This window comes from Lutra lutra, chromosome 12 (genome assembly GCF_902655055.1).
Source record: "Lutra lutra chromosome 12, mLutLut1.2, whole genome shotgun sequence".
NCBI lineage: Eukaryota > Metazoa > Chordata > Mammalia > Carnivora > Mustelidae > Lutra > Lutra lutra.
In genome coordinates this window covers 73,943,878-73,970,573 of record NC_062289.1, presented here as the reverse complement: position 1 = coordinate 73,970,573, position 26,696 = coordinate 73,943,878, and the positions used below count along the sequence as shown (strand labels likewise).

Sequence of the window (26,696 nt, the reverse complement as noted above, 5' to 3'; positions counted from 1 at the left end):
CTGTAATGTCCATTCAAAGTAATGAAGACACACAGCATTAATCTCCTAAAAAGATTCAAATGCTATGAGTAGAGCAATTCTATTTCTTAGTAGGAACAAATTAAGATGATTTCCCTTACAAAAATTGCCATAATTACAAGTAATTATCTTGTACTCTCTAAATTTACCACCATAGCACATTCTGCAAATATCATTCCCTTCAAGGACTTTATTTGGAAATACAGGAGAGATTTGTTGCTTTGTGAATTGTGCTACAGACCTCAAACTGATTGTTTAACAGTACTACATAATATGCGTAGTAAAGAAATGACATTCTGAAGTTGGAAGTGCTTGGAATTCCAAATTTATGATATTCCTATCATCAGGTAACTAACACTACCCAAGGGAGTACAAACAAAATGAGAATGGCAAACATTCAAAGATAAAGTTGAGTCAAATGTGGACTTATGCAGAAACAATGAAGAGAATCATTCTGATATGCATAGGGCAATCAAGAAAAACATATAAACAGCTGCTGTAGTATTTATAAAAATCCTTGCAGAGTCAAATAAAATCCCATCACTTGCAACCTACTCAGTTTTTCATTTTCCTTTAATAAGAACGTGTGAGAAAAACCAGTTACTCACCAAGCATTAGGAGGAGAATAAGCATGTGAAAACTTAATTTCACCATCTTTGGGGCCAATTACTGTCCGGATTTCAGCTGGCATTTGAAGCTTATCCTCCAGCCAAACTAGGATTCCTCACCATGTTGTAAAAACATGCTCAGAGCTTGCCTTTCCCTCCATTATTCTCACTGCCTGGAATGGCCTCCTCATCTCCGTCTGAGAAAAATCAGCCCATCAAGTCTAGGTGAAATGCCACTCTACCAGGCAGACTCTCTTGGTCTATGAACTTCTATCCCAAACTCCAAATCCTTCCCCTTCTTTTACCAACTCAGCTGTGACCTCTCTTTTTATCGACTCTCGCTGGTGATACTAAACACACGCCACTTCACAGTTCAGGTATTTGTGCACTGGCCTCACCCTCCCTTCTACAGCAAATGTATTTTATTTATATCTGCATCTCCAACAGCTTTAGGAAATGCTTAATCACTTGATCATTTAAAAGAAATTTGGGTTTTAAAATTATTCTTATCTTTTAAATGATGAGCATATATCACTGGGGCGCCTGGATGGCTCAATGGGTTAAGCCTCTGCCTTCAGCTTGCATCATGATCCCAGGGTCCTGGTATCAAGCCCCGCGTCGGGCTCTCTGCTCAGCAAGGAGCCTGCCTCCTCCTCTCTCTCTGCCTGTTTCTGTGATCTCTGTCTGTCAAATAAGTAGATAAAAATCTTTAAAAAATAAAATAAAATAAAAGTATATATCATTGAAACAATCTCTGAAATGGCTACAGAATCCATTAAGAAATTCTAGACATTTTAAACTCTGAACAACTATCTGGTTCTACTTACCCAAATTTTGTACATTTTTATATCAGTGTTTAAAACTCATCCATGATGAGATTATATAAACTTTGTGCCAATTAATCTTTCCTGATAAGCAATATAAGTGTTGCATATGTAATAACATAGTCAATGACCTATAACTGAAGATCCTTCCTTCCTTTAACTGGTATCTCTTTTTTTTTTTTTTAAGATTTTATTTATTTATTTATATGACAGAGAGAGGCAGAGAGGCAGGCAGGGGGGTGGGCAGCAGGCTCCCTGCTGAGCAGAGAGCCCGATGCGGGGCTCGATCTCAGGACCCTAGGATCATGACCTGAGCCGAAGGGAGAGGCTTAACCCACTGCACCACCCAGGTACCCCTTAACTGGTATCTCTTAAAGTTAGAATTTTTCTCTTTAAATTTTTCAGAGATGAAGAAATTGAGTTACTTTCTCCACATTTTTATCCTCTTTTAATCTTCTGTCAGCAGAATAGTCTACAGATTTATAATTTAAATTATATAAATGTATAATTTAAAAATTAGCTTTAGGAATTTTACGTTCTCATTCATTCTTAAGTCAGTATGATGCAATGCAAAGATCTGTTATGTATTCACTTTAAAAAATAAAACAGTTCTATTCAAATTAACACAGACAATTTACCCACAGTTACACTTATTTACTGAAAACACTGGTTTCCATAATAACTCAGTTCTTCTAAAATTGTTTGTTTCATGACCACCATAAAAGGGATAGCATTTATATGGCTCATTAAAATTTCTCAAGAACCATAGCTGTCATCAGAAATAATAAGAACAGAGACAAGTACATCCTGATATGATTTACTTATCAGTGAGGTCTATTTCATATTTGTGTAAACCTACATAAACCATTTACTCTTCCGAGACATTATTTCATCTTTATTGATAATACTCATTAATTTTTCTTCCCTTACTCTTGGTCCTTTTGTATCCACTACTCTGACCTAGAACTGGCCTTCCCTTGAAATTATGAAGTATGTGAAGTTTGTGGCCAATATCCTCTATTTCCACTCAACTGGTTCTCCTGTCCCCCTAAATCACAGACCCCTTGTTAGAAGGAGGAGGAGGGTCAGTATTCTCCAGACCAAAAAAGCACTTTAAGACCAAAAACCGGGGCGCCTGGGTGGCTCAGTGGGTTAAGCCGCTGCCTTCGGCTCAGGTCATGATCCCAGGGTCCTGGGATCGAGTCCCGCGTCGGGCTCACTGCTCAGCAGGAAGCCTGCTTCCCTTCCTCTCTCTCTGCCTGCCTCTCTGCCTACTTGTGATCTCTCTCTGTCAAATAAATAAATAAAATCTTTAAAAAAAAAAAAAGACCAAAAACCAAAACAAACCACCCCATAGGTTTAGAAAGAGTTTCATTCAGGGTAACTTATTGACAGGGGCATCCGGCAGATGGATGATCCAAGCGGTAGACAACCACTCTCTGCCCCATCCTCCACCGCATTCTCTGCCCCGTTCAGACCTCAAGCCATAGCTTTTATAAAGCTAGGGCACAGAGGTGAAGTCCCAGGGGAGTTATCTCAAGTGGCACATCTATTCACCAGAGGACCTCTACTAGTTATCTAAAGTGGAGTCTCTGTGTGCCACTTTAAAAGAAGATCTGGGGGCGCCTGGGTGGCTCAGTGGGTTAAAGCCTCTGCCTTCCGCTCAGGTCATGATCTCAGGGTCTAGGATCGAGCCCCACATCGGGCTCTCTGCTCAGTGGGGAGCCTGCTTCCTCCTCTCTCTGCCTGCCTCTCTGCTTACTTATGATCTCTCTCTCTGTCAAATAAATAAATAAATAAAATCTTAAAAAAAAAAAAAAAAAAAAGAAGAAGAAGAAGATCTGAACAAGACTTCCTGCATTCCGGTCAAGGCTTTCATGAACTTCCAGGGGCCTGGAACAGGGAGCAATGAGGCAGGTCATTGCACTGGCAGGAACAAGATGGAGGGCCAAAGATGGAGTCAGTGTTGCAGAACTCCTAGCCCCCTTAATGCTGCTTCTTGGCTACACATGGTCCCCATCAAACTGACCCCATCCTCCACCACAACGCAAGCCTCTCAGTGACTAAGGAAGGTCCTCGTGACTCGAGAATCTCTCCCTACCAGCTATGACAAGAGAGTATTTATACATATTTCAGGGGAGGGGACTGGAAGGATGGGTGAGTCTGCTGATGGGTATTAAGGAGGGCACATATTGCAATGAGCACTGGATGTTATATGCAAACAATGAATCATGGAACACTACATCAAAAACTAATGAAGTACTGTGTGGTGACTAATGTAACATTAAAAAAAAAAAAAAGGTCTTTATACCATTCCTGAATGTCTTGCTAAGCAACAGTAAAACTAACAAATTGCAGGATGCCTGGGTGGCTCAGTTGGTTAAGCAGCTGCCTTCAGCTCAGGTCATGATCCCAGGGTCCTGGGATCGAGTCCCACATCGGGCTCCTTACTCAGCAGGGAGTCTACTTCACCCTCTGTCTGCTTCTCCCCCTGCTTGTGCTCTCTCTCTGTCTCTCTCTTTCTGACAAATAAATTAAAGTATTTTTTAAAAAAACTATCAAACAGCAAACAAATGCTACTATCATATTTGCATTTTACTCTGGCTTTTTAAAGCATGAACACAAAGGGCAGTTTTAGGAAAATAAATCACAGAAGAGGTATCTGAAAGCAAAAAGATTTCTTGTGTCTTTGAACTATACCATCCATGTAAGTTTTTTTTTTCTTCTTACAAACAAGCCCAACCCTATTCCAAATTCCTAGAGAAGTAGAAGCAATACAGTCCAGTAGATATCGTCTCTCCTTGGAATACCCAGACTTAAGCCAGCCTCAGAATAGCTACATGATTCCGAGGGTGCCAGTTTACCCTTCCAGTTGGTGCTCTGCTTCCTAATCTGTAACCGAAGTGCCCCTTAAGGTGCTTTCATTTCTAAAAATGTCTTAGTCTCAGTATCATAAATACTGTCTAGCAAGAGCCTAAGCTAAAGCCAAAGAAGTTGTTTAAAATAAGTAATGTTTGTGTCACTATAAAAATAATATTTTTGTTAATTAATATGTAACTAATTAATATCAAAATAAATCCCACATCCTTTGGTCATTTCTTCTCGAAGGCAATCACATACACTCCCTAAGGATATGCAATTCTACCCTTCACATGAGCCACTGCTATTAGTTCCTTCTGCCATAGTCTTTTACTGTGTGTATATATTTGAACAAGTTATTTTTTAAAATACCAAGCCAGATATATCAAAGCAAAGACAGAGACAAGAAAACCATTGTGGTATTTATCAAATCGCTCAAATGTTTTCAATTCCTATGGCCGTGCATCCTCAAATATATCTAACTCTCGGTCATCAACAGCATAATAAATAGCTCACTTATCAAAAGGTCACTGATTTGACCACCTCAACTATTTAAAACATAGCCTAAAGCCAGAAAGTCTGAAAACAAAAAACAAAAAACCTCTATGACATCAAAATAGAAAGCCACGTTTCATACTCTATAAAGTTCACATACTCATAAGAGAAACCTTCATTCACAGTACTTACTTTCATCTTAATCACAGTAAGACTCAGTTAGCTGGGTTTCCTAACCACCACAGACAGGAAACAGATACACACAACAGAACTGCAAGAGGTAGGCGCATGACAGCAGCATTACTTTGGCAACATAGAAAGAAAGAAAAGTACTGTACAAAGAAGATATAAAAATATTTTAAAAGAAACAAAGAGCACTCCGGTAATTCAGTATAGGAGCAAATAATTCTACACTCCTTAAAAGCTTCAGTAGTATTGCTATATTATAGCAAAGTAGAATAATTCATGTCTGTGATTAATATCCTAAGTAATCAAGAGAAGTTTAAATCACACTTAGTACCTTCTGTTTAAGAGGGCAGAAAATGTGTTAACATATTTTAGAAAATTTCACATCAAAAAATGATTGAAATTTAACAATGGCTGGCAGTTAATGAATTAAGTTTGAGTTAACAAGAAATTCACAAGAACACCATAGACAAATTAAATATTACTGTAGCAATTTTTCATGGGAACCGTATGACTTTGAAATTAATTCATAATTAATCCCCCAAACACATTTTAGTCTTAATTTCAATATTTATCAGCACCATTCCTAACCCCCAAATATTAATTGAACCATACTAAATTTCCATTTCTTTAGGTAAAAGATGGTCAAACATCAGCAATTTCACACAGTTCAACCTAAAATCTTTACCAAAATTAAGAGTAAAACAAAGTGGTTTGCATTTTATCTATTCTTTCTCAAGCCCACCCTCTATTGGAAAAAAGCTATTTATTAAAGTAATGAAGACCCAAAACTCAATCAAAATGAATGTGAGTCCATAATCACTCATTATGACATCTTCTCTCTACTCTTCAAAAACAACAATCTTAGGGGCGCCTGGCTGGCTCAGTGGGTTAAAGCCTCTGCCTTCGGCTCAGGTCATGATCCCGGGGTCCTGGGATCGAGCCCGGCATCGGGTTCTCTGCTCCACGGGGAGCCTGCTTCCTCCTCTCTCTCTCTCTCTCTGCCTGCTTTTCAGCCTACTTGTGATCTCTGTCTGTCAAATAAATAAATAAAATCTTAAAAAAAAAATCTTATTTATGCCTGATAATCTCAATTCCACAAACACAGCTCCAAAAAGATCTTATAAGTCTGGGCTTAAACAGTATAGTTTTTCACAGATACCAAAACTGAGCGTAATCCTGAAATGTGTGCATGTATACTTGCTGTGCTCATTTATAAATGCTAAAAATATAAAATATGCTTAACAACTGATTGTCAGAGAAGTGAAGTAGTGATCCAGATAAATGTAATGGACACTCACAGTTTTTAGTTACATAAAACAAGTTGGCATTCAGTCTGTTTTCAGATTCAAAATGTTGTATTTTGATTTTCCTTAAAACAAACAGACACATTGGACAAACTAAAATAAAAAATCATTTGTCAATGGAAAAGAAACCCATTATCTAATCTAGTCAGTATTGGTATGACAATATAGGATACAACAAAGTTATCCCAGAGTGTGCAACAAAGTTTCCTTATGAGTTTCTTCCTTCCTTACCCCCAGCTATTATCTTTCTAGGTTCAAGTGTATGTTTATTGCGTGTTGGGAGAGTACATACCCAATCACAGTGAGTCCCCACAATGACCTCTTGGCTCCCAATTCTACTTTGACCCTATTCCAAATGTTAACTGCTCTCTAACAGAATTGCATCAAAATCTGTGCCTCTACAAGTCTCAGTCCCAGACATGATAGAAATCCAAACTATTAATGCCCACAATTAAATAATGCCAGAAATATGGGTGCATTCATGAATGGACATTTATTTACATAATCAGAAATAAGCTAGAGAAATTTCAGTCCTTTAAAAATCCAAACTGAGGAGCGCCTGGGTGGCTCAGTGGGTTAAGCCTCTGCCTTCCGCTCAGGTCATGATCTCAGGGTCCTGGGATCGAGCCCCGCATTGGGCTCTCTGCTCAGCGGGGAGACTGTTTCACCCTCTCTCTCTGCCTGCCTCTCTGCCTACTTGTGACCTCTCTCTCTGTCAAATAGATAAATAAAATCTTTAAAAAATAAAAAATGAGGGACACCTGGGTGGCTCAGTTGGTTAAGCAGCTGCCTTCGGCTCAGGTCATGATCCCAGCGTCCTGGGATCGAGTCCCACATCGGGCTCCTTGTTTGGCGGGGAGCCTGCTTCTCCCTCTGCCTCTGCCTGCCATTCTGTCTGCCTGTGCTTGCTCTCTCTCCCTCTCTCTCTGACAAATAAAAATAAATAAATAAATAATAAATAAATAAAAAAAATAAAAAATGAAAGTCCAAACTGAGAGACATCTACCAGCAAAAAGCTGATGGGCAGCTTTGACAATTGCCATCAAGCCAAAATGAGTACATGAGTACCTTTTCTAGAATGCTAAATTTATTACAAAGAAGATATAAGCCAAAGGACACAATTTTCTGGTTTTTCTTAAAATATATGCTAAAAGCACAGACTACTCAAAACAACGAAGACAAATTCTAACACAATAAATAACAAAGGACTCAATCAAATGAGAATACTCCTTTTAGCTACAAAAACCAAAAACGGGAGGGGGGGGACTAACAAGAAAGTTCAGGACAAAAGATTCATGTAAATCCTGAAAATGTCAGTTAAATGAAATAATTTTTATAGCTTTCAAAAAAACTACAGGGTTTTAACATATCAATAAAAGCAAATTTTAAAGCTGAGACATACATTGTTATTAATGTTTTAATGAATTCACTGTGGAAGCAAAAGCTGACAGGGCCGGCCGGAACTTCAGGTTTTTTCTTGCTTCCACAGTGTTTTCCACAGCATGTCATCACTGTAACTGACTAGCAAAATGAAGGTGGCTGCTGGCGCCCTTTTTTGAGGTTGGGCCAATTAAACTCTGTAGCCTCTCACACCAGCAATGTTTACTGGCTAGCTCCTGAACACTAAAGGTGCCAAATCAGATTTTCTCATTGCTGACTTCCTTCACTTCTTATCAAGTCTATCAACCATTCCCAGCTTCTCGAATGTTCTTGGAAGTAGTTTTCTATAGATGACCATTCCTTACCAATCTTACAGAATCAAAAATATTTCAGGCTAAAGGAAGCAAAGATTTACTCCAGGGGTTTTACAACCTTGGTGTTGCTGTACTGATGTGTTACAAATAACTGTTACTTCCCCCCCTCTTCTTTTTTCAATCGAGGGGAAGTTCATATAATACAAAATTAACCATTTTAAAGTATACGATACCACTACACTCAGTACATTCACAATATTATGCAACACTACCTCATCACTTGGACTTTATTTTTAATAGGTGCACAGTTAAGAATACCCCTTTAATAAATCACCCTCACTCATAGTCCATATGGTGTTCTCAGAGGGTGAGAAATGGGTAGAGATAAACTTGCAAGTTAGGCATCTCCAGTAACTGGCAAGTTGAAGAATCTTGCCAACTGGTTGAAGATCATTGACCAGGGGCACCTCGGTGGCTCAGTGCATTAAGCCTCTGCCTTCGGCTCAGGTCATGGTCTCAGGGTCCTGGGATCAAGCCCCGCATCAGAGTCTCTGTTCAGCAGGGAGCCTGCTTCTCCCTCTCTCTCTGCCTGCCTCTCTGCCTACTTGTGATCTCTCTCTCTGTGTCAAAAAAATATATATATATTTAATATCTTAAAAAAAAAAAGAAGATCATTGACATCTTGTCCAATAAACGCATTATATTTTTTCAAAGATTCACTCATTCAATTCCTACTCTGTGCCTATGCCTTCGAAATCTTATACTGGTAGAAACAGACACACTGACAGTTATAGTACAGGGCTATGACTGTAGCCCATACAAGTATGGTCAAAGGAGGGTGCAGCCAATTATGCCCAGCAATGATAGAAGGATTCACTAAGAAGAAGAAGACTGAGTTAGCTCTTAAGGGTAGGACCAGTGGCAAAAGGAAGGCAAGTTAAGGACAGGACAAGGAAAAGGTACTCTAGGCCAAGGAAAGAGTAAATGCAAAAGCACAGGCGCCTGGTGAGCCACGGCCAGCTTCACTGTAGGATACAGTCATACTAACAGGAAAAACCTGGTAAGCACATTTTATGTGTGAGGCACTCCTTGTACACATTTACATTGTATCCTCTAAGTCACATGAAGAGCTAGGTGCCATTCACATTTCAGTAGAGCGGACATGAGAAGCACAGAGAGGGTACAGTTACTAAGCCAGCTGAGCTAGAATTCAAATCCAGGCAGTCTAGCTGCAAAGCCCATCTCTTCATCACTATACAATCTACACCACATTTTTCTTTTTTCTTCTTCTAATAAAACCAACCACCTAAGGCAAGATCTTTTATGATGGAAACTAGAGTGCCCCACAGCACACTGAAGGTGAACAAATGATTGACATGAACAATGAGTGGGCACCACTGCGAATCCCTGTTGGCCTGTGAACAAATGAGGGCACGAGCAGCAAGCCATACTGAAAGATCAGTAAAACTTAATTTATTTCTTATTCTTTAAAATTAAAAAATACATTAAAACAGACGTTCTCATATTTTCCGCATATCCCAGTCATTTTCTTGCACAGGCCCTAACCCAAGGTGTGCTTACCTACTTTGAAGACCTCTATGAGACAATGGAGAGACACAGCAGGGTTTTAAGGAGGTGAACAATGTGAACAGATTGGGGGGGGGGGGTGGTTAACAATTACTCTAAAAGGAGTAAGAAGGAAAAAGCAGAGGGGAAAAAGAGGCCAGAAAAAGGAAAATCATTAGGATGCCATTTGCAATAGATCCAGCAAGTGATAATGAGGTGCTAACCTGTAACAGTGGGGAGTCAGATGTGAAAGATTAAATGACGTGCCCAAGGACACAAGGCATGGGAAGTGCCAGAACTAAAACCTGGGTCTCTAGGTTGCACTGATCTGGGAATAGTATAGAGAATGGATTTGCAGAAAGACCTTTATCATGAAATTTGTGAGACTTCTCTTTATAATTACTTTTGCCCACAATGTCTGATTATTTTTTCGTCTAATTTTATACTATTATAGAAGCTGTGTTCCAAAATTAATAGTATCATAATAACTAGCATAGTATAGCATTCAGGCAGATAAGTACATAATTTAGTGAAGTTAAAATTTAGACTTAGCTTTCTAATCCAGAAACAAAATACTGTGCCATAGAGAAAGTATAGGGATTTGAAATACACTCTTTTTTTTTTTTTCTTAACATTCTTTTTTAAAAATAATAAGCTATTTCAAGACACAAATTTACAGGATGGAATCCTTACAAGTGATCTTCCAAACAAGTTCTTTAAATGAAGCTCCATCAGAGAAGTCACTTAAGAAGCCAGATTCACGTTATATTAATGTGACAAGTATAACAAGATAAATACATCATATGATTATCAAATGACATAATTAATGTAGCATATGTGGCATATTCCTATTAATGATCTTTTATTATGTGTGAACAGTAAAATAACATTAGATAAGCAATGAAAAAAATCCCATCAGCAGCAGCTTTCCTCAGGTTTTGACTGCAGTCTTATTTACACAATGTTATCTGATACTAATCCTTGGATTTTAAAGAGCAGACTTCAGAATTGTAAACAAACATGTTTCTATGAGATGAGCATTTTAATTACTATCATTTCTGCAAGACAAGATAAAAATAATGTGCTACATGATAGCTTCTTAATGTGTAAACAGGGGAAAGTATATTTTGCCAGGCCAATAAGGTTACATTAATAAAAGGATAGTGACCCTGAATCAGGAGTCTGGTCCATGGATTCTGGTAGTGTGCCTTAACAATGACTGCCATAGACATCTTGTGGAAAGTAGGACTGTCCCCTTCCTAATATTCTCCACAAAAGACCAGAATTCAGTGCCAATATAATCTGGAGCTCTTTAATAATCCACCACAGTATAATATCTATGAGTCAACTGAAATTTTTGAATTTTTTTACATTTAAACTTCTGACTACTTCTTAGAATAAGAAAGTCTAAAAATACAAATTTTACAAAGTAATAGTTCTTATTTACTTTTACACCAAATACTGATTGAGAGGGGTGCTCGGGTGGCTGAGTCAGTTGGGGGTCCAACTCTTGATTTTGGCTCAGGTCATGATCTCAGGGTTCTGAGATCAAGCCCCATATAGGGCTTTGTGCTGGCCGTGGAGCCTGCTTAAGATTCCCTCTTTCTCTCTTCTAAAAAAAACTTACTGAGCAACTATATTATCCTTGGCACCAAAAACAAAAACAAACAAAAAAAAAAAAACATGAAATATGGTTGCTGAACTCAAGGAGCCTGAAGTATAACTGAGAGATTAGATAAAGAGATTTTTTTTTTTAAGGTTGCTAACAACTCAAAAGACAGCCTTAAAAGAACAGAGATTCAAAATCTCCAAGAATTTAAAGATAGATAAAATCATGTTTCTTCAAGAAGGAGAGGGAAGAAGAAAATCTTGGTGCCAGTGTCCAGAAATGAGGGAGCAAAGCTATGGCAAACCTTATATTTTGAGATCGCCTCAGCGGTCAGGCTTTACCTTTCTTGCATAAATTCCCAAGTACAATGGTGAAAAACACGCATCTTGAGGTAAACAAGGGCTGGTCCAATCCTAGCTCTGACCCTGCCACGCTGTGTGACTCTGGGTGAGTCACATCACCTCTCTAAACCTGTTTCCTTATCTGTAAAATGCAACTGTAACACCTACCACCTCCCTGGATATGAGTTAAATGAATGTGTATAGAACAAGTAGAGATGCCTACTAGCACAGCACAAGTGCTTTAAAAATGGTAGCTTTAACAATGCATGACATTAAATGCCATTCTTACCATGATGCGACTGCACACAATCTTACCTTCTAGGGCAATTACAGGGCTCTTGGTGAGAGGATTGGGAAGACTGGGTCCTAAGCCCCTCACTAATTCTGAGGTGGAAAGTGATTAATCATGTTGTGGTGGTTTCTTTGCGAAAAGTTGGGGGACCCTGACTGAATACTTCAGAGTACGCATCTTGAATTTTAGTATTTAGTTTAACTCAGCAAGTAAGCAAAGAGGACTAAGAAGCTGTACCCCAGCTGCATGCTCGGAAACAAAGAAACCTAGAACCTATGGTCATTCTCTTATAGTTAGCCCAGATTTTATAAAAGCCAGCACTGGTGGCTGACAGGACCCCGTGACAGCAAGTTACCAAGCAATCCTAGTCATAAAGCCCAGCTACAGGCAAATGCTATCTGGGGCAGCCAGCATTCTATAGATGTTCTTCCTAGCTTTGTTAAAATCCCATCGATGCAGCATCACTTTTCATCTGTAGTGTAAATGCTTTTTATGAAACAGTTTGGCAAAACACATGGCATGTGACTGTTCCACTACAAATGTGTTAGCAGACCCAGCCAGAAACCATGGTAATGATCCGATCATGAGGGTATTCTCTCAAGAATAAGAGAATAAACCCAATCTTTGTAAAGACTTACTGGTGCCCTACCAGTTTTGAACACTGAGTATCATCCAAGGAAGCTTCCATTTCCAATGTAGAAGAAGCAAGAATTGTTCTCAAGCCACCACCAAACAATCATACAGTATTTGATGGCTCAGCTTATTTTTTAATCTTCCACGAACTAGGAAGAATTATATCTGGATCTTTATAACATGACAGTTTGGGATTATGAATACAGTGAATAAACACAACCTTCTGGTATAGCAATTTAAGCATCACAGAGTAAGTAAATACTGCAGAGTGAATCCTAACACTTGAAACAGAATCTTCCCGAGTCCAGAAATCCACCTGACTGCCAAGAATAATACTTCCGTGGTTCAAGCAATACCAGTACCCAGAGGGGTTTCCACAGACATAACTACATGAGTTACTGCATATTGGGTAAAATAGAAAAAACAGACATTTATGAATGTATAGTTTGCAGACATCTTAAAAGTACCCATAAATATGCAATTTACAAACCTAGAAGAAAGTGGGGGGAGCACTTTAGGAATACACAGTATCTATTTAAATTGCTTAATTATACAGTTCCTTCTATGGTTTTCCTTAATGTGACTCTAATTTTTGTTGGGGATTGGAGGGGGGATCTCTTAACTAAAGCAAATCAAACCAATCTCACTGAAAGAAGCTCTATGATGAGAACGAATATAAAAGAGATTCGGACTTCAGGATGAGGTAAGAAATGACTTAGTGTCAGAGATCAAAACTGTATTAATTAGATATCAAAGAAAACCTTTCAATTTAGGCTATACTAAAGAAAGGTTGTTAGATTCTCTAGCAATAGAGCAAATGCACAATATCTGAGAATCATTTCACACACGATTCCTATTTCAACTCTGATGTAAAACACGGTATCACATATGCCACAAAGAAAGAGTCAGTTTAGCTAGTTCAAGTAAAACACCAGGCAGCTGCTAACGGAGACAGGTCAAGGCTGGGGAGGGGCATAGCACATTCAGTTCGCTGTGTTTTCCTTCAGAAGAATGTCAATAAAAACCATAGCCAAATGAGGTATTTGAAGGGGGGTTGGGGGGGGAGAGTCCTGCTATGCAGTGAACCACTGGGTTCACCTAGCAGCGCCAGTCAGACAAGTTAGCAAAAGGGAGCCCTAGCCAAACCTTCAGCCGCCAACAACTTGAAGAAAGCTGTCTTTCCTCCTGAGCGTCCTGGGGTAGGGACCAGTCCCACATTTAGAAACGTTATTTCTGGGACCAATAGCAATTTATTTTGATAGAACCACTGGATTTTTTTTTCTTGAGTTCTCAACAAAGGAGCCATATTAGGAAATAATCTCGCAAAAAGCAAAGTGCCTCCTCCCCCTCTTCCCCACGATCGATGCACACACGCCCGTGCACGCTGACACGCACAGACACACACCCGTGCACAATGGCCGGCGCGCGCACTCGCGCCGGCCCACGCGGCGGCCCGGGAGCCCCGCAGGCAGAAGGCCCCGCTCGGCCCCAGGCGCTGGGGCTGGAGGCCCCGCGGCCCGGCTGCCCGCGAACCAGCTGCTGGGCGGTTGTGCTGGGGATGCTCGCCCCCCAGCGGGGCCCTTGGGAAGCAGCTGCCAGCGGCTCGCAACCTATTAACCCCTTGGGGAAGTAGGTGGTACAACACCCACCTGCAGGGACACTAGAATGTGTCGGGGTGCAACCCCAAATGGCCCCCCAGAGACAGGGCGCCACCGAGTCCTTGGACTCTGGCAGCACTTGGCTGGCTCTTGCAAAGCTAACCGTGTCGCTGGCTTCCTGGGGCTTCTAAAGCACACGGGTGTTCCTGAGCTGTCACCCCTGAGAGTCCAGGCATACGAAGAAGGAAAAACTTAAGAGGGCAGTGGACGCAGACTTGACTTGGTAACTCGTCCCTGAGGGACTGGCGCCAAGTCCCTAAAGGGACAGAGCGTTTGTCCGGCCAGCCCAGCGAACTACGGAAGGGATGGAGGGACCCGAGGGCAACCGCCCCCAGTCACCCTTCCCTGTGTCGGGCATCAGGGCCCCGTCCCCACTCCAGGACACTTACCTTCTTCCGGGGCTGCCATTTCATCATATTTGTACAGCCGATACGTGGAACATCAAGATGCTGGCTGGGGGCTGGGGGCAGATGCAGGGCAACAGCGACTGCAAGTCATGCTGCCTCCCTCCCACCCCCTAATTCTTTCCCATATTCACTGCGAAGGGAAAATGCCCAGGAGAGTCCAGTCTTTTCGCCTTCAGTTCAATGAAAAGTATCCCCACACCACGAACACACTTCCCACCGGGCTAGGAAGTCCCAGCAGCAACCAGCGTACTCCAGCGAGAGCGGGGCATTTTCCCGCCCCCCCCACCCAGCCAGCGCCTGCAAAAGGAGCCTGCGGCAGGGGGTCTCCAAGCCGGCTGCAGAGACCCTCCCTCAGAGAAGAGACTCAGGACGAGAGCTGATGCACAAACCGAGCCGGGCTCCTGCCATCCAAACCCCTTTTGGCGAATTCTCCTCTTCTCAAAAAAAGATTAGACAAGCAATCAAACCCTCACGCGCAGCCTGGAGCAATTCCCAAAATTCTGGGTGTATTTCTCGTTTGTAAAATTTAGCAAAGAAAATTCCAAAGATCTGTAATCAGAGCTTCTTTACGCTGTTTTTTTTTTTTTTTCTTCCTTCTTGGCTAACTTGGGGGAAGGATCTGCCCTTCCCGAAATGCCTACCTTCCCTGAACACTGTAAATAGGAAAACTTGGTTTGTGTGTTTAGATTTTTTTTTTTTTTTTAATTCCCAAGAACCTTAGTGGGGAAAGGCTGGAAGGAAATCCTGCAAGAACCCAACTCCACAGCTCAGTCTGCACTAATGACTTCCTTCCCTTCAGTGTGAGCACCGCCTGCCCAGCTCCAGCCACACAGAGCAAATGGTTTCTGGGTCTTAGTGCCACGACATCTGCTCCAAAGCAAAAAGTAAGCATACAGTTTGAGAGGCACCTAACAGCTCCTAAGGAATCAGAACCAGGAGAGACCTACAAAATCAGGAAACCATTTCAAAAGATGTATTTGAATTTGTGAGTCACATGAAGAGAAAAAATGAACTGAAAAGGGACTCCATGGGGCGCCTGGGTGGCTCAGTGGGTTAAGCCTCTGCCTTCAGCTCAGGTCATGATCCCAGAGTCCAGGGATCGAGCCTGCTCCCCCCATCTCTCTCTGCCTGCCTCTCTGCCTACTTGTGATCTCTTTCTCTCTGTCAAATAAATAAATAAAATCTTAAAAAAAAAAAAAAAAAAGACTCCAGACCAAAAGCCTACAAAATCTCAATGTGTGATCTGAAGACAAAAGATTTCAGATATCTTAAAAGATTTTTGAAAAATTAATCAAGAATAAACTCTGCTTCTCTAAATCTAACACTAATTTTATTATTATAAACTACTGCTATGGAGATTGTTTCATTCATCTTCTGTAAAATGATTGCATCTTATTTAAGGTGATACTTCTCCAAACACGAGATACTATGTAATTCCACTATTATTTGTCATCCAACTATTATTTGTCTATCAACTCCTATCCTACCTATCCCACCACGAGGCTATTTTGATAGATGGGAATATAATGGGTGGTGTAAGCTACCAGAATACTAATGTACCTAATAATAAGTAACTGATGTACTATGAGTCCAGGCTCCAACAATGTTTAACTTATTACTCTGCAAGTTCTAGCTGCATTGACAGGATTGGCTGATGTGGGTCATTATATGCAGATTGAACACTAACTATACCTGATTACAAATGTTATTAAAATATCTAAAACAGTTACCTGAAACATTACTTTTGAGATCTTTTCCAAGCCAAAGTGTCTGAAATCCAATGGTGAAAGCACTGTCTTTTTTATGGTAATAATATTAACAATTAGAGTTGAATGAATAGGTACTATTTCATAAACCACTACTGTCTGGCAGGACCTATGCCTACATTCATTATCTCAAGCCCTGCAAGGAAGGTCTTACTGTTTCATGTGCCAGATGAGGATGCTAAGATTCAGAGCGGTCAGGTGCTCAACCAAGACCACAACACATGGAAGGTGGTAGGGCTGGTATTCAGACCCACAATATCATGACTCCAGAGCCTATGACCCTTTCATGATGTGCATCATAGTTACCTTTCATTCCAGTAAAACTACGAAGTGCCTATGGCTTAACCACCTATTATTTGCCAGCCTTTGTTCCAGGCACTAGAAATATGAGTAAGAGGCTGTCCCTGCTCTTGAAATTATATACAGTAGTCAGCAGTCAAATAATACCAGTAAATAACACCAGCACTCTGTGTATGTTCTGACATATCCAAATGATTCCACACAGCTTAACCTGGATATCCTACTAGCATGGAAAGTTCAGTAAATTGCAAACCAAATTCAGCAATCTACCCCAAAATCAGTTTCTCTTCTCAACTTTCCCTTATCTGTCCATAGCTCTGTCGTTTTTCCAGGATAAAAAACCTTCACATCATTCCTTATGTGAAGGAATTCCTCTATCATTCCTCTATCACCATGTTCTATTGCTTCTTTCTTAGACATCACTTTAAAATTCCTGCTGCTGACATCTGAGGCCAGGGCGTCACCAAACAAACATGTATTAAATGCTAGCTACTAGGTACAAGGTAACATTTAGGACAGAAAGTTCTAAGAAGTCCCTAGGCTACAAGAAATTACAAAGAAGCTAGGACAAAACAGAAAATCTACCTATAAAAAGACAAGCAGGCATTGCCTTAGTCAGTTAAGCAACAAAGGAGTTACATAGTAGGTGTTCCCCAAGTGAGGAGAAATCACTGTAAACAGTGAGGGGATGAATGGTGAAAGACTCAAAAGTCAATTCCATTCCATAAAAGTAAAAGGTACTTCGGTAAGGTCTGTCGCAACTAAATGGTAGGGAACATGATAAGGCAGAGAAATTTGGACTATATCCTATAGAATGCAGGGCACTGAAGGTGTTCATAGTAGGCAAAGGGCATAACTGATGCAGCATTTTTTTTTTATTTTTTACATTGTAATACATGTATGTAAATTGTGTATTGGACATTACTATTAATTTCCCAGTCACCTAGTTTCATTTTTTTAAATTTTAATTCCAATGGAGGTAACATACAGCGTTATATTCATTTCGGGTGAACAATATGGAGATTCAGCACTTCCATACACGTCAGTTGGTGCTCATCACGACAAGTGCCCTCCTTAATCCCCATGCCAATTTCACCCATCCCCCTACCCACCTCCCCTCGGGTAACCCTCAGTTTGTTCTCTACAGTTAAGAGTCCGTTTCTTAGCTTGTCTCTCTCCTTTTTTTCCTTTGTTCATTTGCTTTGTTATTTAAGTTCCACACATGAATGAAATCATATGGTATTTGTCTTACTCTGACTTATTTCACTTAGCATTATAGTCTCTAGCTCTATCCATGTTGTTGCAAATGGCAAGATTTCATTCTTTGTTATGGCTAAGTAATATTCCATTATAGCTAGATAGATATATACCACATCTCAATCCATTCATCTATCCATGGACACTTGGACTGCTTCCATAATTTGGCTACTGTAAATAATGCTGCTATATAAACACAGGGGTGCATGTATCCCTTTGAATTAGTGGGGTTGTTTTTTTTTTCATTTTTTGGGTGAAGCAGCACTTTTAAGCACTATGATATGTAATAAAATATTAACTTTGTAATATTAATATTATAAGGCTGTTTTTTATATAAACCTTTAGATTTTTTTAAACTATGTAAACTATTAATACCCTTACAAGGACCATTTGACAGATATCAAAACTAAACTTCCGAGGGGTTAAGTAACTTGCTCAATGCCACACAGCAAGTCAATGGCAATGAAAGGGGTAGAGCCCAGGCTTATAAATCAATGACTGGGCAATGAAAGCAGAAATCTACAATTGCTAGGGGTGAAGAGAAAAGTTTCTATTTTCTACTCTGTCTCTGATTTACTGATATAACAAAAATTTTCAGAAAGGCAGGGCAAGTGACATGAGTAAGTGACACACAGGGATAAGACACAATGGAACTGTGACTATTGTAAAGCTGAAGATACATGAATAATGTAAAAGAGGTAGCTGAGACATAACTTTTCTCAATTGATGTCATGCAGGAGTATCAGTCTAACACTGCCAGAAACTCTAAATTTTCATGAGAAGCTAAAAATCTCCTGTATTTAACTGTTTGCTCGAAAATTTTAAAGCATCCTAACAGGCCAAACAAAACATGCCTGTAGGTCTAAATTCCATCTGCATGGCATAATTTGTGACTGCTGACTTAAGCCACTCAAGGCCTCACTTTCCCATATGTAAATTAAGGGACCTACATGGTTCCTAATCTGGGGGGGAGGGTGGTTTCTGAAGGCATCTGTGAATCCATATGCATACCACCATGCATGGTCTATGGACTGAAGAGTAATTCTCCCATCCCAGACCATGTTGGACTTTATAAAAGACAAAGTTCTTCAAACTAGGGGAGAGCAGGGGTCTGAGAACAGTGAGCTGTATTAGGAAAGAAGACAGAGAAAATCTATTTTTCCTTTTTGATTCTTTTTTTTTAAGATTTTATTCATTTATTTGAAAGACAGTGTGGGAGTGCTCTAGTTGGGGGAGGGGAGGCTGAGGGAGAGGAAGAAGCAGGCTCCCCTGTGAGCAGAGAGCCCCACAGAGGAATCCCAGGACCCTGAGATCATGACCCAAGCTGAAGGCAGATGTCCAACCAACTGAGTCACCCAGGTACCCCTATATTTGTGTTTCTATGGAAAGACAGATTCAATCGAAAACTTTGAAGTGATCAGAGATTTTAAACTCATTTTCAGTCATTTAAGTGTATTTCCTTTGGCTCACTTATTTGTATGGCATTTCTTCCCCTGCTGTCTGGTGAGTATTTCAGGTTTCATCCAATAGGTATCACTCAAAAGAGGACCATTAAATACCAGTACTATCTTAAATCACCTTACTTATTTTATGTCTTTATTTTGCTCAATCCAAATTGAATCAGTAATTATATCTGAAATACTTATAGAATTACTATTATACAATATACTTTCTCCATTAGTAATTATTTATATAAAATTACCAAGCTAACACAGTTCAAAATGTCATAATTTAGCTTGCTATTTCAAAAAGATCCAGTATCAAACAGCAAGAACACAGTTTCTCAGATCCACAGCTACTAAAAGGCATTTTTCACAACTGCTTTATTTTTTTAACAGAGCACTTCACAAATCACTTCTCTACAAGCAGATATTGTAAAACAGTTTATTAAAATAGTATTTTCCTCAATAACTACCTGCCTATTCAAATCTGAACAAAAGCAAGAAAGAGGAAATGAATAAAGAAAACATACCTTTTTTCGTTGTCGTAAATTTTCTTAAGATTTCTTTAGGAATGATATGTCTGTCTTTGATCACAGGGTAAATGCCTGAAAAAGCTAGCCTCATACTTATTTACATTTATTGTGTTTATAAGTAGAATATTCAACTCAACATGAAACAGTATTTGGAAAATATATTAATTTTCCTAAAGACCAAATTATTTTCAAGTATCAAGTATTTAAAGAGGTATTAGGAAATAAAGGGACAAAAGTAGAAGGATATTTGAGATAAAAAATTTTTTTGCCTCATTAGTGATATTTCACACAATTGGTTGCTTTCAGAATATGAAGGTCTTGCTTTGCAAAAGAAAGAAAACTAATATAACTTGTTATAGTAAGAATTCTGCCACAACAGCCAAGCTGATGCAGGACCATGGTCCTATTCCTCAGGAGGGAAACTGTTCTATAACATCCAGAAAGGATCCCCCTAACCTTAACGACCTCACTTCTTTTCCACTACCAGGCAAAAAGCCCCACCCCTTAAATCCAAAACACATTGACTCACGAACTCATTATATACAAGGGACTGTACTAGACAGTGTGGAAGAAGACAAAAAAGCATCACATGATTTTTGCCCTTGAGGAGACAGCAGTCTGGTGGAGGCTGAAGAAGAAGACAGGTAGACAACTAATAAAAATAACAACAGTGATAGCAACTAACTAACATTTACTGATCCTACTATTTGTCTGAGTCTTCAGAGCCCAAGCTCTTAGTGCAAGCTAGGTGCTAAAAGAATGGACTAACTAATGGTATATTCTCTCATTAAGACTATGGAAGCCCTAATGAGCAATTAATTCTGACTGCGGTAAATGAGAAAGGTTTACAGGAGACGTGGCACAGTATCCTTTCAACAAGCAGAGAAAGGGTTTGGGGAAGAGTGTCTCAGATTGAAGAAACAGAGCATGAGCCAAAACATGGAAGTATGAAATTTGGGTCACATTAGTAAGTCATCCAATAGATCTGAGACCTAATGCGGGGCAAGGTGTGATGGAGTTAAGATTAGAAGACTGTCAATGATATTATCTTACAATGATATTATCTTAACAATAATTCCTATCATTTATTGAGTCCGTTAAAGTATTTTATATATTTTATTTCATTGATTCTTCCTAACACCCTCATGGGGAGGAACTATTAGCATGCCCATTTTACAGAAGAGGAAATTAAGCCTAAGGGTGAAGTAAATTCTCAAATTATCATGGCCAGAAAGTGGTCAAAAGGAAATTTAACTCCAATTTTATTTTTTTTTAATTTTTTTTTTAAAGATTTTATTTATTTGACAGAGAGAGATCACAAGTGGGCAGAGAGGCAAGCAGAGAGAGAGAGAGCGGAGGAAGCAGGCTCCTCACAGAGCAGAGAGCCCGATGTGGGACTCGATCCCAGGACCCTGAGATCATGACCCGAGCCGAAGGCTGAGGCTTAACCCACTGAGCCACCCAGGTGCCCCTTAACTCCAATTTTAAAGCCTTGTTCTTAACTTCTGACTTCAAACATAATGATGAGCGGCACAGGGTTTTAATCAAGGTATTGGCAAACACATTAGATTTTTATGCTAACTCTGGAAGTACTATGAGCAACAGAAAGAATGGGAGAACAATAAAGACAGGAAGGCCAAATAAGTTTCTGTTGCAACAGCTCAATAGGAGAGAAGAGGCCTTGATTTAGAGCAGCAGAAACAGAAAAGGGGCCTTCTTAAGAGACACTTCCTAAGTCAAACAGATCCTAAGAACCTGTTACATGAAAGGGACAGAAAGAGTAGGATCTCAAAATGTTTCATCATCTTTTAAGAAAAGAGACACAGAGGCGTGCCTGGGTGGCTCAGTGGGTTAAGCCTCTGCCTTCAGCTCAGGTCATGATCTCAGGTTCCTAGGATCAAGCCCCACATCAGGCTCTCTGCTCAGCGGGGAGTCTGCTTCCCTCTCTCTCTGCCTGCCTCTCTGCCTACTTGTGATCTTTCTCTGTCAAATAAATAAATTCTTAAAAAAAAAAAAAAAGGAAAAGAGACACAGAATAGAGATACAGAGGAATATGGAGTGGGTAGGTGGAGGTACGGTCTGGAACTAAGGATCTGTATCTGTAGCTATAGCTATAGATTTGGGGCTCATTCCCATAATGATGATATTAGAAAGCTTTCAGTGAAAAAAAAAATCCCCTTAGGGATAGAGTTTGGAGCAAGAAGATAGAGAGAGACATGGAACTGAAACTGGAGCAATGCTATAATCCTAAATACAACAAAATTCACCACCCAGTTGAGACGGGTGGAAGATGTGAAGCAGTAACGTTTATGTGGCCCATACTGCCTGATTCAAACCTCAGACCCACCATACACTGGCTGTATGACCTGGATTACTCTTTTTCCGTACCTTAATCTTCAACTCCATAAAATGGAGATGATAATAGCCCCTACCTAAACACAGCTATTGTGAGGACTAAATTATATATAGTTAAAATATATAATTATACACATAATAGATCCCATACATAATGCTGTATGTTTAGTGTTGTTGTTGTTTTACTGTGCTAATCTGATTTTTTTTTTCTTTCTTCATCATACCATGGATTTTGTCCTGGTTTTATTTTAAGGCCAACAAACTGCCAGGAACTGATCCTCACGTGTTTCAATAGTACACTCATTTTTCTAATGGGACTTCTACTTCTGCTCACGACATAGCAACTGGGACCAGCTTTACTCTCCTGATTTAAGTAGAATATTGGACAAAATATAGGAAAAATACTGTCGTCACCCTGTTTCATACGGCACACAGCACAGTACTATGAAACAGAGAGAAGCAGAACAAATGAGGTAAACCCTATGATCAGATCACCCTGGCTTTCTGCCTATAGGCACTTTCTGGACCACAGAGCAGGATGGGGATCCCGAGCAGAACACAATGGTCTTGCTGAGTTGAGGAGATCAGAATTTGAGGACAAAATAGCTGGAACATTATGGTAGGAAAATAGAGAAACTGATTTCTAAGGGGGCTACAAAGACGAGGTGTTCTTGAACCTCACAGGGAACTTCTTGAGTTGTGCCTGAGTACAAAGTTGCCCAGTGGAGGATGAAACTCCACCAGGTGAGGCAAAGGGAAGCCATAGCTGAAGACTGTCAGAGTTCACCAGGACAGCAAGATTTTTAAGTTCCAACCAGCCAGAGTGGAGGGAACACCCAGGACATTCGGTAAAGATCTCAGAAGAGTCTTGTCTTTACAGAAGGGGTAAACTAGCCTAAAGTATAGTTGGCCCTGGATCTGAACAGATTTCAATTGCATGTGTTTACTGACACACAGATTTTTTTCAATAAATACAGTACAGCACTCTAAACTTACTTTCCCTTATGATTTTCTTAACATTTCCTTTTCTTTAGTTTAATTATGAGTACAGTATATAATACATATAACATACAAAATACGTGTTAATCAACTATTTATGTTATCAGTATTGTTTCTGGTCAATTAGGCTATTAGTAGATAGGTTTTTGGGGGAGTCAAAACTTTTGTGTGCATTTTCAATTGTTCAGAGGGAGAAGTCAACACCCCAACACCTGCCCTGTTCAAGGGTCAACTGTATACTCTAAAATTCACCTTAACAATGCTTAGAAACAAACTCTGAAAGAAGCATATTTAGTCTACAAGTAATTTAATTTTCTTAAAAACAAACCTTGAAAGAAGCATATTTAATCTACAAGTGACTTAACTATCTGCCAGAACAAAGTTCAATACTCTTTGAAGGAAGACAACAAAATCTAGCACTCAATGAAAAAGCCCAGCATTCGTTTTCCAATGATACTTACTTAAGGACACAGACGCTAACCTGGAAATACTCTGTTATCGCTTTCACAAACAATTAATCTTCTATCATAAGAATACTATGACTGTGTTACAAATTTTCTCATATAAATATGATCAATGAACTATACTATTTGGGGCTATAATCTTATTACTTCTTTCTATCAGGGAGCCATAGCCACAGAGCATACGTAATTTTGCTGTTATATAATTTATCAATCTAGGAGAAATTTTAGCATATGTTATCTTCAGCTAAAGTTTATAGAATTTCTCTGAAGTAAATTAAGTGGTCAGATATTTGGACCAGAATATGCACCACTGGATTTATTAACCTTCCAAAAGAAATCCTGAGTGTCTAAGTATAGTAATTGTGTGTGCGTTTATATAAAAGTTCTTCTTTAAAAAAAAAAAAAAAAAGATGCTTGAAATTGGGACTCACTTATGTGTGTGTGTGTGTGTGTGTGTGTGTTTTAAAGATTTTATTTATTTATTTGACAGAGAGAGATCACAAGCAGGCAGAGAGGCAGGCAGAGAGAGAGGAGGAAGCAGGCTCCCTGCTGAGCAGAGAGCCCGACGCGGGGCTCGATCCCAGGACCCTGAGATCATGACCTGAGCCGAAGGCAGCAGCTTAACCCACTGAGCCACCCAGGAGCCCCTGTGTATGTGTTTTTAAAGATTTTATTTAATTATTGACAGACAGAGATCACAAGTAGGCAGAGAGGCAGGCGGGGGAGGAGGGGAAGCAGGCTCCCCGCGGAGCAGAGAGCCTGATTTGGGGCTCCATCCCAGGACCCTGGGATCATGACCTGAGCCGAAGGCAGAGGCTTTAACCCACTGAGCCACCCAGGCATCCCTTATTTTGTGTGTTTTAACCAAAAGAGGCTATATTCATCTGGCTATGGCTAAAAATATATATATAGGGAAAAGGAATCTCTTTTCAACCCTATAACAGGAAATAGGCTATGAGAAAAGAAAGTCAGTAGAAATATTATTCTTAAGGTCCATTTGGAGGCCCTCTAATGACCTGTTTAACTTTATAAGTTATGAATCTATAAGCAACCAAATAAATTACATTCACAAAACTGACACTTCTTTATGGTGTTTGTTGAACTGTCCAATATCTGTATTCCCATTCTGTTTGAGAGGAATTTCCCCATTGGCTATGTCTTTTTTTTTTAATTTCAGAGAGAAAAAGAGAGAGAGTAAGGAGAGGGGCAGAGGGAGAGAAAGAATCCTGAAGCAAACTCCCCACTGAGTGGGAAGCCTGACAGTGGGTAGCCCGACATAGGGCTCTATCCCAGGACCCTGAGATCATGACCAGAGCTGAAATCAAGAGTCGGCCGCTTAACTGACTCAGCTACCTAGGTACTTCTCCATTAGCTAAGTCTTGATGAATGTAGGAAGTATCTTTCATGACAGAAACCAAAAAGGTCAGATGATTACTCCACCACCCTATAGCTAGGATGAAGACCCACACCTAGGTTCAATTATTTGCCAGAGCTTTGAATGTAAAGCAAGTGACACAGGAATAGTGACACAAAGAATAGTGTCAGAGAGAATTTACTCCAGCAGTAGCCACAGCAACATCCAGTTACCATGTCATTAGTGCCAGCGGAGCTCATCATGGCCTCCATCATCCAGCTCCATCAATGGCAGTTCCAGCTCTGGCACCCCGGACTACTGTGGCACCCTTATGGTTAAGCTACAGGTACCTTCTGATTTACACAGTTGCAATTACTTTCTGTCACTTGCAACTAAGAACCTTGGCTGACTCGCACAGAGACATCTGATTTTGTTTATATTGAAACATAAATTTTTCTTTTACATGAACCAATATGTATAAGGTGGAACATTTTAAGGCCCAGTCTTCTGCCCTCTTGTCTACCTATAATTACTCCCTCAGAGATGTGAGCCACTCCTAAGCCTCTAAATACCATCTCTTAATTGATGGCACACATATTTATGCCTCAAATACCTCTCTACTAAGCTCCAGACTTGTAGAAATGACTGCCAACTTGACATTTCCACTAAGAAGTACAATAGACATCTCAGACTTATATATAGCCCAAACATCACTCTTGATTTTCCCCCAAGAATCTGGTCCTTCTTTGTATTTTATCTCGATTAATGGCATCTCTATTCACCCAGGAGCTCAGTCCAAAAACTTTACAGTTACCTTGATTCCTCTCCTGCCTTGTCCTCAACACCTAACTAGCAAGTCCTCAACTTTCTATCTACAAATTCTTATCCAAATTCTGCCATTTCTCATCACCTCTACCACGTCTTCTTTATGCCATTAATATCACCTGGACTACTACAATAGCTTCCACTTTGCTTCCTGTGATTCAGTCTCTCCGTGTAGCCTGAATGATCTTTTTTTTTCTTTTAAGATTTTATTTATTTGAAAGAGAATGCACAAGCAGGAGGGACAGAGGGACAAGCAGACTCCTGCTGAGTGGAGAGCCCCACACAAGGCTCGATCCCAGGATCCTGGGATCTTGACCTGAGCCAAAAGCAGGTGCCTAACCAAATGAGCCACCCAGGTGCCTCTAGAATGATCGTTTTACAATGTAAATCAGATTATGCATTTCCACTTAAGGGGGTGGATGGCTGGCTCAGTCAGCAGAGCATACAACTCTTGATCTTGGGGTGTTAAGTTTGAGCCCCACTTTGGGGGCAGAGATTACTTAAATTTATATCTTAAAAGGGGGGGTGCCTTTCACAAAGGAAAAAAAAATGGTTAAACGTCCCATTCTTTTTTAAGATTCTATTTATTTATTTGAGAGAGAGAGAGTGAAGAGAGCATGAGAGGGGAGAAGGTCAGAGGGAGAAGCAGACTCCCCATGGAGCAGGGAGCCCAATGCAGGACTCCATCCTGGGACTCCAGGATCATGACCTAAGCCAAAGGCAGTTGCTTAACCAACTGAGCCACCCAGATGGCCAAATGCCCCCTCTTGATCTCAGCTCAGGTCTTGGTCCCAGAGTCATGAGTGAATTCAAGCCCCACACTGGGCTCCATGCTGGATGTGGAGCCTACCAAAAACAAATTAATTTATTTAAATAAATTAAAATAAAATAAGATAAAAATAAA

General features: G+C 40.0%; 1 protein-coding gene across 5 annotated transcripts in view; it reads right to left on the bottom strand.

Annotated features, from left to right (window-relative positions):
* TTC28 (tetratricopeptide repeat domain 28) overlaps positions 1 to 26,696 on the bottom strand; it is a 638,777-nt gene that overhangs the window by 414,799 nt on the left and 197,282 nt on the right. Inside the window, exon 1 of one of the 5 annotated variants that reach the window (XM_047697790.1) lies at positions 14,480 to 15,341. The exons of the other annotated variants lie outside the window; for them this stretch is intronic. Coding sequence (XP_047553746.1) covers positions 14,480 to 14,506 — 27 coding nt within the window. The 5' untranslated portion in view covers positions 14,507 to 15,341. Of the gene's footprint in view, positions 1 to 14,479; positions 15,342 to 26,696 lie in introns of those variants that run through there. 5 annotated transcript variants of the gene reach the window in all.